At 31.7% G+C, this 14,625-nt stretch overlaps 1 protein-coding gene across 1 annotated transcript; it reads left to right on the forward strand.

Annotated features, from left to right (window-relative positions):
• The first annotated feature begins 221 nt into the window (after window positions 1-221).
• On the forward strand, window positions 222-9,937 carry LOC107626612 (O-fucosyltransferase family protein). The gene is made up of 12 exons (XM_088504808.1): window positions 222-740; window positions 1,264-1,320; window positions 1,401-1,905; window positions 2,623-2,695; window positions 2,944-3,011; window positions 3,782-3,870; window positions 5,118-5,315; window positions 6,301-6,505; window positions 7,434-7,601; window positions 8,153-8,320; window positions 8,432-8,622; window positions 9,486-9,937. The coding sequence occupies exons 3-12, from the start codon at window positions 1,507-1,509 to the stop codon at window positions 9,658-9,660; spliced, it is 1,734 nt and encodes a 577-aa protein (XP_088360934.1). The 5' UTR covers window positions 222-740; window positions 1,264-1,320; window positions 1,401-1,506; the 3' UTR covers window positions 9,661-9,937.
• The last annotated feature ends 4,688 nt before the right edge of the window (window positions 9,938-14,625 follow it).

Raw genomic sequence — 14,625 nt, forward strand, 5'->3', positions numbered from 1 at the left:
GGACTAAATTATAAAATTTAATTTTGTTTAAAGACCAATTACAAACCCTTAAAATATAAGGACCAATTTATAATTTTAATAAAAATATAAGAACCAACTGTGTAATTTAACCCAACAATTTTTGGTTAATCCTATCAAACCGGTAAACCGACTCCCTCGAGCTTGAGCGGTTCGACCCCAAACATTTCTTATAAAAGGCACAAAAAGCCAAACTGTTCGCTTCTTCTCACGTTGTCAGTTCTGTCCTCCCCGCCGTCCAGCCCACTGCTCGCTTGTGGTCTCCATTTGCTAACCGCCCCTTTCTTCTGTGTTCTTCCGTCTCTTCTATTCCTCTCTGTCGCCTATGTCACCTCTGTTCTGAGCTGCCCTTTTGCCGTCGCATCTGCCGTTGTCTCCTCTCTTGCCGCCGGCGCCGACGGTTCTGATTTGCCGTTGAGCTTATCTTCTCTGGTCAAGGAGTGTTTTTTGGAAGCAGAAGCAGCGTAGAAAGCTTGTGAGGAGCCAACTCTTATTATCAATAGTTTTGGGTGTAGATCCAATTTCAGTATGGCTTCATTTGGATTATACCAAACGAGAAAGAAAAGATTGTAATTTTGTGCAACTGAGGGCTTAACAAGAAGATTCCCCCTATTGAGCGCGAACAGAGGCGCTTGTTCACGTCAACCGCAGAACCCCGTTCTTTCCAAAGAGCAGCGAGTTGTGTTGTCTGCAATTGCAGTTTCAACACTTCCAGGAGACGGGTACCTCAGATCCCTCCCATCATTTTTTCACATCATGTGTTAGATTCTTAATTTGAGTTTTTATTTTTCTTTATTTTCTTCAGTTCCATATGCAAACTTCTTTTAAAGATCCAATTGTTCTGTTAGGAGTGTTAGTTTTGATTTTCACCATAATGTAAATAATATCACTAATGAAAACAGTTTTGATTAAATGCTTATTTAAGATCCAATGCCATTTGTTGTTTAAACGGGACAGAGTCTAAAATTCTTACAAGCTATTCAGTTTTACATACAGAACGAGGCTTAAAGAATTTATTTCGACCCTCACGGTGCATAGCATTTATCAAACAATCCATGCATGTTAAATATCCCGCTATGATGCTCTTGTAAAATTTTGGCCAACTAGTTCTCTTCAATGAACGGTGTATATGTGTGTGGCTATGTGTAAATTCTGCTAGTATTACAATTGCAAGCCCAATGCACATGAAATTCCGTTTTTAACAAGTGGCAACTGACTATATGCTCCTTTGAGATGTGTGTGCAGGATCACTGTCGATCCTGTGGGAGAACTTTGTGGAACGAAAATTCATCAAATCAAATGGTATGATACTGGTAGGGAGTGATACACTAGTTTAAGTATTATCCTTGAGGAGCTTCATAGAGCAACACTTTTATATGCAGGCTTTTACATTATTCTTTTCAAAGTCAATTTTGGATCTTCTTCTGTGATCATCCTCCTGGTACAGTCCCCAGTCTCAATCCTCCAGGAAGGAGGATCTGCAATCCAATGCATGGGTACAGTCGCTTGGGTGGAGGAGCACGTTCCAGCAGCTCGCCGCCACTGTCCCCACGTTTCCGCCATGGCCGGAGCAAGGGCAGCAGCTGCAGCAGAGGTTCATCAAAGGAGGACACTAATTGGATGGAGAAATTGGCCTTTCTTCTCATGTCGGCAGTTTTCAGAAGGAGAGGGTTGCTTTTGTTTGCGCCCTTGTTGTATATTTCGGGGATGTTGCTGTACATGGGTTCTTTGAGCTTTGATGTTGTGAGTATAAAAGATGGTGTTGTTGTTGTGCACAAGCGTGCTCCTCCCGGTTCAGTTTATAGAAGTCCTCAGGTCTTTGAAAAGCTATGGCCTTTCATGGTGGATGAGGGTGCTCAAGCCAATGCTAATGCCACTGGAAATGCGGTATCCAATCTTTTCTTCTCATTTCAATTTTTATTCTACCTTTCGTGTTTAGTTCAGTGGACCAATATTACCTCAATTCATGTTTGAAGAAGTGAACCTCGGCAATGGTGAAGAAGGCTTTTATTTTTGGTTCTTCATTTAGTTTACCAATTAAAGATAATTGATATTTGCATGGAGCTGTCTGAATAACTACTTCCAATAATGACATTCTGAATTTTGATGACTTGTACATTCTATTGGATTGCTTGGTAAAGGTTTGAGGAGTGTCAGCAAGATAATATTTCAAGGTTGCACTATATATTGTTACAGCTAACTCGCGGGGGGGGGGGGGGGGGGGTGGGGGAACACACAGATACAGTCCATCACTAACTTTGCATAAACAATATTTACACGGAATTCCGCAAATAACTTGCGAGTTAAACGCTAGTTATTGCTGCAACAGATATATGAGTGCTTATATCATTAGATCTACTAATTTAGGATCAATAGGTCTAATACCTGATGTGCAGCTGTGTAGGGTTGACAACAGCGACAAATGGGCCAAGTGGGAGTAAATACCAAGTTGGTGCCACTTGAGCTAACGAATTTTCATAGTATTTTCAGCCATGGAAAACTTGTTATTGAATAAATTTTCATTTTCATAATTCCTAGTATATTGTCCATTTCTTTTAATAATATGCTTTTGGCCATGACTGAATAAAGATGGAAATCATGCAGTTGATGAAATCATGGAATCTAAAGGAGCATAAAGGGTGGAAGCCTTGTGCTAACAAAAGTGTTCCTCAAACAGGTCTTTGCTCCTCTGAATGAGAAGTTGTGTAATCCTGAAATTTTGTTTTGTTTCTTGTTGCATAAAGCATCAATTTATTCACATTTATATCTTCTGTATACTTCCTTTCTTGTTTATTTTGTTCACCATTAACCTTTTAGATCATGAGTCTCCATCATTTCATCTCATGTGTTTGTTATCTTTGTTGAAGCAATTATCTAACTTTTTCTCTCAACCCCCCCCCCCCAATTTTTTTTTTTAAATTTTAGAATTGCCAAAGTCAAATGGGTTCCTTATAATTGAAGCAAACGGTGGCTTGAATCAGCAACGCCTTTCGGTATGCCTATTGATGAAATCATTTTTTTTTTTTCAGAACTTTATGTATTGTGAGTTTTACATCATATGTGGTGTGCATGAATGGTGATTCCATTCCGTGTAATAAGGGAAGGCCATTTTTGCTATAGAAAGAAATGGTAAATCCACATTATTCCTTGGTTTACATAGCCATGTATGGAGCATGGAAGCACCTTTCCTCCTACAAAAGGAAGGATTGAAATTTCATGCTGTACGAAATGGGAAACCTTCATTAGTTTTTACGGAATGACAACTATGGCCCTTGTTAAATTTCTATACAATTCAAATTTTTAGCTCTGAGGAGCATCTATGTTTATTTCGATAAACCTTGATTCAGTTCCACTTTGATTCCATATATCAAACTAGATTACAGTTATATTCCATTCTCATTACATTAAATCACTGTTCTGTGTATCAAAGTAATGGATGGGTGCAATGCAACTTTAAATCCTGTGCATAGGAGAGATTGAGAGTGCTATTAATGATCTACAAAAATGATTTGGTTTTGAAAATCTATGCCTAGCGAGTTATGCTCTATGAAGTTGCTGAATGTTGTTCTCTAGGTCATTTTGCTTTGAATGGAAGTATGGTGTACTCTGTTAGGAATATCAGATAAAGAAACTAGACAAACTGACAAAGGACATTAATACTGGGGATTGCTGTTTGCCATGCATCATATTTCCATATTGCCTTTTATCAGAAAATTCAAATTTTTATATTGTCTTGGTACTTACTATACTAACTATCATACAGATATGTGATGCTGTTGCTGTTGCTGGACTACTAAATGCAACTCTTGTTATTCCAATATTTCATTTAAACAGTGTGTGGCGAGACAAAAGGTAAACTTCTTTTGTTCCACTTAATTTCGGAATTGGCAACCTGAATACATTGGTTATTTGATTATTCATGTTAATTGTTGTGAAATACTAGCCACTAAGGTTTTTTTTTTTTTGGGTGGGTGGGGAGGGGATTTAGCCTTCCCAAAGAAAAACTATAAAATTGATATATGACCATATTTGTATCAAGGGTATAAAAGTCCATAGAAATGTGACCAAAAGGTAGCTAATGAGGTCCAACAACTTTATAGTTTATACAGGAGTAAAGATGTTTAGAATCTCTAGTTTGATAATTTTCCATGTTTTCTCATTCTGCTTCCTATATGTCTACCTTTAACTTGCAAATAATACTGGTGACATAGGGTAGATGGAAGATCATCTTGTTCTTTGATTGCCCTTTAAATAAAATCATTGACATGGACTTCAAATTTGAGGATTGAAAAATGTTTGCCTTGGAAGGAACTATCCAAACAAAACCAACCTTTAGTAATGGAAAATCTTTCACATCTGAATCCTTTATGAGACTAAGTATTAGTTAGAGCATCCTTGTATTTTTCTAAAGTAGATTCTTTCTTACTTATGACCTTCGTTCTCTGTATTTCATATCTATCTATAAATTGGTGTACTCTTCCCATATAAAAGTAACTGTGAAAACCATTAAAACACATACTTAAGATGAAATAATTAATTGACCTTGGTCATGTAGAAAATTGTATAAGTAGACAAACTTCTTGTACCGAAATGAGTTGTAGTACCATTCATTCTTAAGGCAATCCATTTTAATATTCTGAACTTTGGACGTTATGTAAACTTATTACAATATTACTACATATGCAAAGCTTCTACACAAATGTTGAATTGAAAGTCTTAACACATTGGTCACCAAGGGATATCCTACAGCATTTAAAGAAACACTTTTTGATTGGATGATTTTACACCTTGTGTCATTATATGTCTACTATCTTCTTGACGATTTGTTTTTCTTACTAAAAAAGAAGAAAAGAGAAAATCAATCCCTCGCTGTGCATAATTAACACATCTAAAGTGCAATACTGCAATCTCAGTTATGTGTCCGCATATCTGGAACACGTTTACGTAGATTTTAATTCTATAAATAATTACATAAAAGTTCTCATAGATATTTTGTTTATCATGTTATGTAATCCAAGTTAATGGCAGTTATTTTCTAGTCCATATGAATACTTCTGAACTTGTTTATGTGTTGATATTTTTCTTTTGATGTCTGGCAGCAACTTTGGTGACATTTTTGATGAAGATTTCTTCATAGAAACACTTGGAAATCGTGTGCATGTGGTAAGAGAGCTCCCAAGTGACATACTTCAGAGGTTCAATAATAACATAAGTAACATTGTCAATCTTAGAGTTAAAGCTTGGTCTAGTCCTGCTCACTATCTTCAGAAGGTCCTTCCTCAACTATTAGAAATGGGGTGCGTTTTTTTCCCCCTCTGTTTCCTCACCATTGGTTGGCCTCCAATTCTTCCCAGTGACAATTTCAAGTTTTCCAAATGCTAAAATGTCAAATAATATTCTAGTAGAAGATAGAACAAATGTAATATATTCCTAATGTTTACATGTAGTCTCTTCACTCATCAATATTTTGATAACTGAATATGTTTAATTTAAGTAGGATTATTTGCAGGGAACAAATTACTAAAACCCACTCAACATAATGAAGTCACAATTAATGGAAGCAATATAAGAAAAATAACCAAATACACAGAAATAAATACCTGATTTTCAGGATCCAAACGAGTACATGTAAATACGAATTCCCCCCCTTGACTTATCTTGAAAAACTTTACGCCTTTACGGTACCTGCCATCTTTTCCAAAAATCTCATAGATGAAAGTATTGTGTAAGCTTGATGACCATACTTGCCTGATTCAACTAATGTGTTGTTTGCAGAGTTATGTTATTGAAATCTCATATTCTTTTAAAAATTTAGGCTGGGCGTTTATTTTGTTGTTTCCTTTATGCTGACAACGGGTAGGCTGCTAGATAAGGTTTTGTTGATTTGGTATATATAAGTTGGCGTAGGCTTTTAAAGGCATGAATGCACATGTATATACAGGAAGTAGAACATGAAAGCAGAAATGATGCATTTATATTATATATAAATGACAGCATGTCTTGGTGCTCCAAATTTAAATTCCTATTTCCTAAAGAGTCACGCAGTTATTATTGCTTCATGGCTTGTGTCATTCCTTTGCTGACCAGGAACAAATGCAGGCTTATTGTTACTTCCTTATACGCATGCTATAAAAGATTCTCTTCATAAGAAAAGTAGTTCTTGTCAATTGCCGTGGTTCTTTATTAGTACTGTTAAAGTGTTAATTTATGCCCTTTGCAGACATGATTTTCTCCATATGTTGTCTAAGGCTTCTAAGAGGGATTTGTTCATACTTGCTACAGAGCTATTCGCATTGCACCTTTCTCCAACAGATTAGCTCAGGATGTACCCTCAAAAATTCAAGAGCTTAGGTGCTTTGCCAATTTTGGAGCTCTCAGATTTTCAGAATCTATAAGAACACTTGCAGAAAGCATGGTTAATCGGATGGTTGAACATAGCTCCCACAGTGGAGGGAAATATGTTTCTGTGCATCTTCGATTTGAGGAGGTGATATTCTAAAATGTTTCGGTTAGCTAGCTATGTTTCTTATGCATAATTTTAAGTATATTTTACTTATGATGATTGATTTTTTATTTTTTAATTTATAATGACTAAGATATTTTTTCTTATTAATTTTTTTGATTGGGATTTTAGCTTATTAATTTTTCTTTTGTTTGGATTTGACTAATTTATTTATTCTAATTTAGCTTTAGTATTTATGTATTTGGAGCAAGTTGATTACATTTATATGGGTAAACTACCAAAATGGTACTGATACTTCATGCCGTTGTCAAAAATAATTTTGAAAGATACGAACGACAAACCAACCCCTGAATAATTTAGAAACATGACAAAAAAAAACCAAAAATATTTATAAGTGACAAACAACTTTTGTATTTAGCAATTGTCCGTTTGATTCAAGCTTTTGTGTAATCATTTAGATAATTATTTAGAAGGTGGATATAAAAAATTGTAGCAAAATTCAATTTCTAGCCTTTTTTTTTCCGTAAAATCTATTAAAGCATTTGAATCATTCACAGAAAAAAAAAAAATCACTTGGTGTAAAATCACCAAATTTTAAGAATAAAAAGTCGATCTTTCTAATAGTGGTTGCAAAAAATTGCATTAAACTCTGATCTCTAAAGCTTTTTTGAAAATATATATTTAATATCTGGTTATTTTTGTCACATTTTTAAATATCATGGGGGTTTATTTGTCATTGGTATCTTTCAGGGTTATTTTTATGGGTGAGATGAACTTTTGAGTATCATTTTGGTAGTTTACCCACATTTATAAATATCATTTTTTTTGTTTTTTTTTTTATATGTTGAGTAATATACTATGTCAAATCTTTATAGAAGTTACTGATGTTTCTTTAGTTAATTCTTTGTACATTAATTATGTATCATAATTAATAGTGGTTATATGTATAAAGGATATGGTTGCATTTTCATGCTGTGAGTATGACGCTGGGGAGGAGGAGAAGCATGAAATGGATATTGCTCGCGAAAGGAGTTGGCGAGGCAAATTCAGGAGAAGACATAGGGTAATAAAGCCTGGTGTAAATCGGGTTGATGGAAGATGCCCATTGACTCCTTTGGAGGTATACAGATTACAAATTCATTTCTTCCTTTAAGTATGCATTGGTGTGCTTTGTTATATTTTTGGCAAAATTGTCATCTTTGCAAATGATCTGAAGTTTTTGCTTCTCGTGTTTCTTCTTTATTTCCCTTAAACCCTCGTATAGAAAATAGCCAAGATACAGGATGCATGCAGAGAACTGTAAACATTCTGAGTGGGCGTGTTAAGTTTTACATTACTTAAGGATATTGTCAAAATTTGGCTTTACGATTTCTTGGCCCTCCTCCCTCAAGCCAGTTCTTTGGATGGAGTTATGCCCAAAATTTACCTTTCATAAACTAGTTATCAAATGAAAAATTCAAATAGAAAACTCAAAGGACGACATGGTATTTTTATTTGAGCAATGATAATTGCATATTACATTTTTATGCACAGGAGAAATCCCCTTGAAGACATGTTGTATGTGACTACTAATATGTTTTTACTGGCTCAATTGCTTGGGTGAATCTTGCTGTAAGAATAGTATGTGTGATCGTTCTGATATTCATTGCTCAATTTTGTTTGATGCTGTAGGTGGGAATGATGCTTAGAGGAATGGGTTATGATAATACAACCTCCGTATATGTTGCAGCAGGAAAGATATATAAAGCACAGAAGTACATGGCACCACTCAGACAGATGTTTCCACGATTACAAACCAAGAATACACTGGCTACTCCAGAAGAGCTTGCTCAATTCATGGTATTTGTGAATCGAACTATGCATAGATCAAGAAAAATCCATATTATATTGTATAGAAATGAAAGATGATTTCATTAAGAAGTAAATATCTGTAACACATTTATGAGGCAGGGCTACTCTTCTAGGTTGGCTGCTCTTGATTATACCGTTTGCCTACACAGTGAAGTCTTTGTTACAACCCAGGGTGGAAATTTTCCACACTTCTTGATGGGTCACAGACGCTATATATATGGAGGACATGCAAAGACAATTAAACCTGACAAGCGAAAATTGGCTCTACTATTCGATAATCCTAACATAAGGTACAACTTTGGCTCTCTTTCTTGGTTTGTATTTGCATTTTCAGTTGATGTGGGCAGCAAGAAATGTGTTTGGTAATACATTCAGTATAATGTGATGAAACAGAGATGGTTGAATAATCATCATTATGGTTAGCATTGGTTTTAGAAGTTTCTTGTTGCTTCTACCAGGGTAGTTGCGTGTGCATACCTTCTTGATGTGAACTATTTCTCCTTGAAGGTATATTTGAATAGAGGAACATAATTGATTAAAAAGAGATCCTACTTGGTGATAGAGGCTCTAAAGTTATGTCTCAAAAATTTAAACTGTTAGATAAAGATACATTCTTTAACTCCAATGTTGGTAGTACTCTTTAAATGTTTATCATTGATTTTATGCAACCTTGCCATGGGTTAGGGTAACGCTTCTGGGTTGTCTTTTATTTTGTATATGTGAAGACATTGGGCAATCTTTGGTTTTCATTCTTGGCTTTTTCCTGCAATGCTTTATAGATAGATAATGTTATGTTTATATTTTTGTTGAGGTTTATTAATATTTATTAAAAATAATTGCTGCATACACATTTGGTTGATTTCATCCTTTTTAGGCAGATTAAAACTCCTTTCTCAAGACAAACTAATGCTTAGCCAGTGGCTATTAACTTATTATGACTAATGGCACAGTTTAGAAGATAATATTTCACCCTTGTTATGATTTGGATGCTTGTCTCAAAACAAATTCGATGTTATTTATCACTTATTTCTATAAATGTTGATGTTACTGTTCTTCCAGGCTGCCAAGCATCCTCAAGTTACTTATCTTTTATTTCAATATTGATAACTTCCATTCTCATAACTCATGTTTTAATTTATGCATAATTATGCAGGTGGGAAGTTTTCAAACAACAAATGAAAGACATGCTTCATCACAGTGATCAAAAGGGCATCGAGTTGAAAAAGCCTGGTGCTTCTCTTTATACGTTTCCCATGCCAGATTGCATGTGTAAACAGGAAGAAGCAAGAAGTAGAAATTGTAGCTCTGGGAAATGTATGATGTTTTGAGTGTAAATATATGGCCTTTAGGAATACGTTCAATACCTGTATTTTTTTTTTTTTTTTATCATTTAGTTCGATTTTCTTTTTTCTTTTAAAATATGGTAGAGTTATTTTAAGTAAAAGCTTATAAAAAGTCCACGAATTAAGTGTTAATTGTTATTTTCATTTAAGTGCAACAAATGGCACTTAAGTGTACATTAAATAATTGTAAACTTGCACAGATGTTAGATTGCATCATGAATTATTCTTGGTTCCCTGCTGACTGCTGAGTTTAGCATGGCAATTTAATAGCGTGAAGGCTATATTGATGGCCTATAATTTTGGTTCTGAATTTACCAATTAGAGATAATTGATATTTGTATGAACTGTCTAAATGACTACTTTCAATAATGGCATTCTAAGTTTTGATATGATACATTGCATTGGATTTCGTGGTAAAAGTTTGTGGAGTGGCAGCATGATGATATTTTCAGGTTGCATTATATATTGTTACAGCTACCATTACAATTATATAGTGCTTATATCAAAATTTTCACAAAAATATTATTTGTACACCAAAATTAATTATTAGTGTATTTGTATATAAATATGTGTGATTTAATTTATTTTTAATATGTATTTGTATTTTAACATGTATACTTTTATTTTTGCCTGCAAATTAAATGAAACTAATAGTTATATGTATTTTTTTAAAAAAATTATAAATATTAAAAATAAAAAAGGATACGTTTTCCAAAAAAATTTGTGACTGTTTCAGTATAATTTTTCTTAATACAATTTGAAGTATTGATTAAGTCAAAACCTACTCTTAATAAAAAAAAAATCAAACATCCACATATTTTGAAGCACACAAATTTAAACAAAAAATTATGCATGAAAATTTCGACTATACTCACGTACTAATCAAAACCTATTCTTAATTATATATTTTTTATAATTAAAATTAATGATTAAAAATGACTGAAATATCAGTTTATTTAAAAGTTTTCTTATATTATATATAAGTATAGTATAGTAAGAAGCAAGTAAAATTTTAACTAATCATATTCGAAGTTTTTTAGTATTATCAGAAAAAAGCAGTCAATCAAAGCGGGTAAAACTAATATATTAAAAATTAGGGTAAAGTATTAAATTGGTCTTTTACGTTTGGGTGTAATTTTGTTTTACTTTTTAAGGTTTAAAATGTCATATTTGAATCTAAAAAAGTTTCATTTAGTTTCAATGTAATTCTACCGTGAGGAAGTTAAATAATTAACGGAATGCCCTACATAACAGTAGTACAAGAACAAGGTCGATAATTTGGAGAACAAGTATAAACTCCAAAGGCACAAAATCAACTGTGGATGTATCAAAATTTATTTATCATTCTCCTTAGTTTTATAGAAAATATTTCATTTAAATTGTAAAAAAAATGATAAATAAATGTATTGATGCAACCATTTATGTCTTAGGAGCTTGTATTTGTTCTTTAAATTATCCACCTTATTCTTGTACTGCAGTCATGTAAGACATTCCGTTAATTATTTAACTTTGACTTCACGGTATGCTACATTCAAGCAAAATAATTTTTTTTTAATTCAAATAGGACACTTTAAATCTTAAAGACAAAAATATAATTACATCCAAATAAAGAAAATCAATTTAATATTTTACCCTAAAAATTAATTAAATATTACTTGTAAGCAAATGAATATTCATTTAACATATTAAATATTTAAAGGAGAAAAAGTTATTTACGAAGGATAAAGTTAAAAACATAAGACATAAAACAATTAAAAATTTAAGATATTCTCCACATCCAAATAATTTTGTCATCTAAGCTCATCCAAGCAATTTTAGGCCATGCGCTTTTTCCATTTTTCTTCTTTTCTCACGCTTCTTCTCTTCTGCACGCTTCACGGAGCGTCTTCTTCTTCGCGTTCCTCCTCCCCATTTTTATTGTATTTTTTTTTGTCTTTTTCTCCTTCTCTCCCTGGTGAAGAAGCAGTAGAAGATAAGGAGAAAGAGTTTTGAATTGTACAAAACAAAAATGAACCAAACATATTATTATGGTGAAACAATTGTATAGTACTAAATGAACGAAACATAATCCATTATTTAAATTCAAATTCGAACAGCTTTCTTCATAATGAACCGAACACGTACTCATGGTGAAATAATTGTATAGTACTGAGTGAACAAAACATAATCCATTATACATAATCCATTATATAAAATCAAATTCGAAACACCTCTGTCTATAATTTAGAGATTATTAATTCAATTCAATTCAGATTCAGAACACCTGCGTCCATTTAATTCAATTCAATTTAGCAATTGCATTCCATTCAATTTAATTGAAAAAATAATTTGTGTTGTTGGTGATGATGATAACGAAAGAGGAGAAGAGGAGGAGGACGACGAGGAGGAGTAAAAGAAGAATCTGCATGCGTGAAGAGGAGGAGGAGAAGGAGGTATATGTAAATTTGAAAGAAGAAAAAGATGACATATGTGTGTACTTGAAAGAAAAAGAAGAAGATGATGAAGAAGCGTAGCAAAGAAGAAAAAGAAAAAGCGCGTGTAATGATAATCTTTTAATAAGAGTGATTTTTGTTGATATTTGACCTACTTAAATAAAACTTAGATAAAAAAAATACTTAAATGTGTAGCATAGCCCTTTAAAACCTTGTTTTCTGTTTATAGTTAGGTAAACTAATCCAGTGATCTATATATATATATATATATATATACGCAATTGAGTATAGGATAGTAACAAGCAAATAAAATTTTGAGTAAACACCTAACCCGGTCCCTGTCCATTTTAAATTAGGACAACGCGATCCCTCACCAAAAAAGTAACCCATGCCGGTCCCTGTCTATGCATAAAATAACTCATCGCGCCCCCTCCCATGTATTTCCATCTATGGACAGGGACCGGCGTGGGTTACTTTTTTGGTGAGGGATCGCGTTTGTCCTAGTTTGAAATGGACATAGATCGGGTTGAGTGTTTACTCAAAAAATAATATTAAAATGAGTAGTGTCAAAAAATATTGTAAATTTAATATTATAAAAAAATTATATAACGAGTAGTTTGACTATGATATTCTTTCATTTTTAAACTAATTCTTGTTCAATTTATTAAAATTAATATATTAGAAAAAATTCACCTTATAAAAATTAATCAAAGTTAAAAGATTTTAATAATGTCCATAGAACTTATTTTATACAATTATAATACCTTAACACAAAAAATTAATCACCATATAAAAATAAGTTTAATATTCATAAAAAAAATACTTTTTTGTTATGAAAAAATTAATTTTTTATTATTGACAAATTTATTATTCTCTTATATTAAAGTTAGTAGTATCAAAAAATATTGTAAATTTAATATTATAAAAAAAAGTATATAAGGACTAGTTTGAGTATTAATCCTATATATTATTTTTAAATAATCTAAAAAATACATGTTAAAAATAAGTTTGCACACGTTAATACATGATGATATTTAGGTGTATCTAAATATATTTACAGACAATTTTTTTATTTTTTATTAAGATATAATTAGTTAAAAATATGACACTTCTATATGTTAAATATATTTTAAATATGATACTTCTCGATATTCATCTGATACATTAAATAAGTAAAAGTGTTCGCACTTCATAATTGATATAACATGGAAAAAATATGTATTAAAATGTTGAATCATTTGTTATATTGACACATTGCGTAACAAATACAAATAATGCAACATAAATGTTAAAGATATAAAAGATAAGAGAAGATTGAGGGAAAAGAATAACACAAAAGTAAAAAAATTGATAATACACAATAAAATTAGTGAATATTACCTTGGTCATAAGATGTTTCACGTTGGCTATGTGAGAAGATTTTAGTAAAAAAGAATTGGTAAAATATCTATTATACCCTTAATAATGAACTAGTTATATTTGAAATTTTCTATTAACTTCTTTATTTTTTTATTGGCCAGCCCCACAAAACAAAGTTAAGTTCTATACTTTCCAAAGAAAACAAAATCTGATATAAGAGAATAATAAATTTGTCAATAATAAAAAAAATTAATTTTTTCATAACAAAAAAAGAATTTTTTATGAATATTAAACTTATTTTTATATGGTGATTAATTTTGTGTTAAGGTAATATAATTGTATAAAATAAGTTCTATGTACATTATTAAAATCTTTTAACTTTTTGATTTTATTGAAAAATTAATATATTTAGGTGAATTTTTTCTAATATATTAATTTTAATAAATTGAATAAAAATTAATTTAAAAATAAAAGAATATTATGGTCAAACTAGTTCTTATATAATTTTTTTTATAATATTAAATTTATAATATTTTTTTTACACTACTTATTTTAATATTATTTTTTTGAGTAAACATCCAACTCGGTCCCTGTCCATTTTAAACTAGGACAACGCGATTCCTCACCAAAAAAGTAACCCACGTGGGTCTTTATCCATAGACGGAAATACATGGAATGGAGCGCGATGAGTTATTTTATGCATAGACAGAGACCGACGTGGATTACTTTTTTTTGTGAGGAATCGCGTTGTCCTAATTTAAAATGGACAGGAACCGAGTTGGGTGTTTACTCTAAAATTTTAACTAATCATATTCGAAGTCTTTTAGTAACGAAAAAGACAGTCAATCAAAGCGGGTTAAATTACTTTATTAAAAAATAATTAAATATTACTTCTAAGCAAATGAATATTCATTTAAAATATTAAATATTTAAAGGAGGAAAAGTCGTTTACGGTGGATAAGATTAAAACTTAAAAGCCATAAAAGACGAATAAAAATATTAAGTAAAAAATTTATTTTGTAATTAAATTTAATTAAATTTTTTTATGTTTTTTAATTATTAATTAAATTTAATTAATAATTTGATCATGTAGTAACGTAGTATGACCGAAACATAAAACAATTACAAATTTAAAACTTTGTTTTCTGTTTATAGTTGG

The sequence above is a fragment of the Arachis ipaensis genome, chromosome B2 (assembly GCF_059453495.1).
Source record: "Arachis ipaensis isolate K30076 ecotype BB chromosome B2, ASM5945349v1, whole genome shotgun sequence".
NCBI lineage: Eukaryota > Viridiplantae > Streptophyta > Magnoliopsida > Fabales > Fabaceae > Arachis > Arachis ipaensis.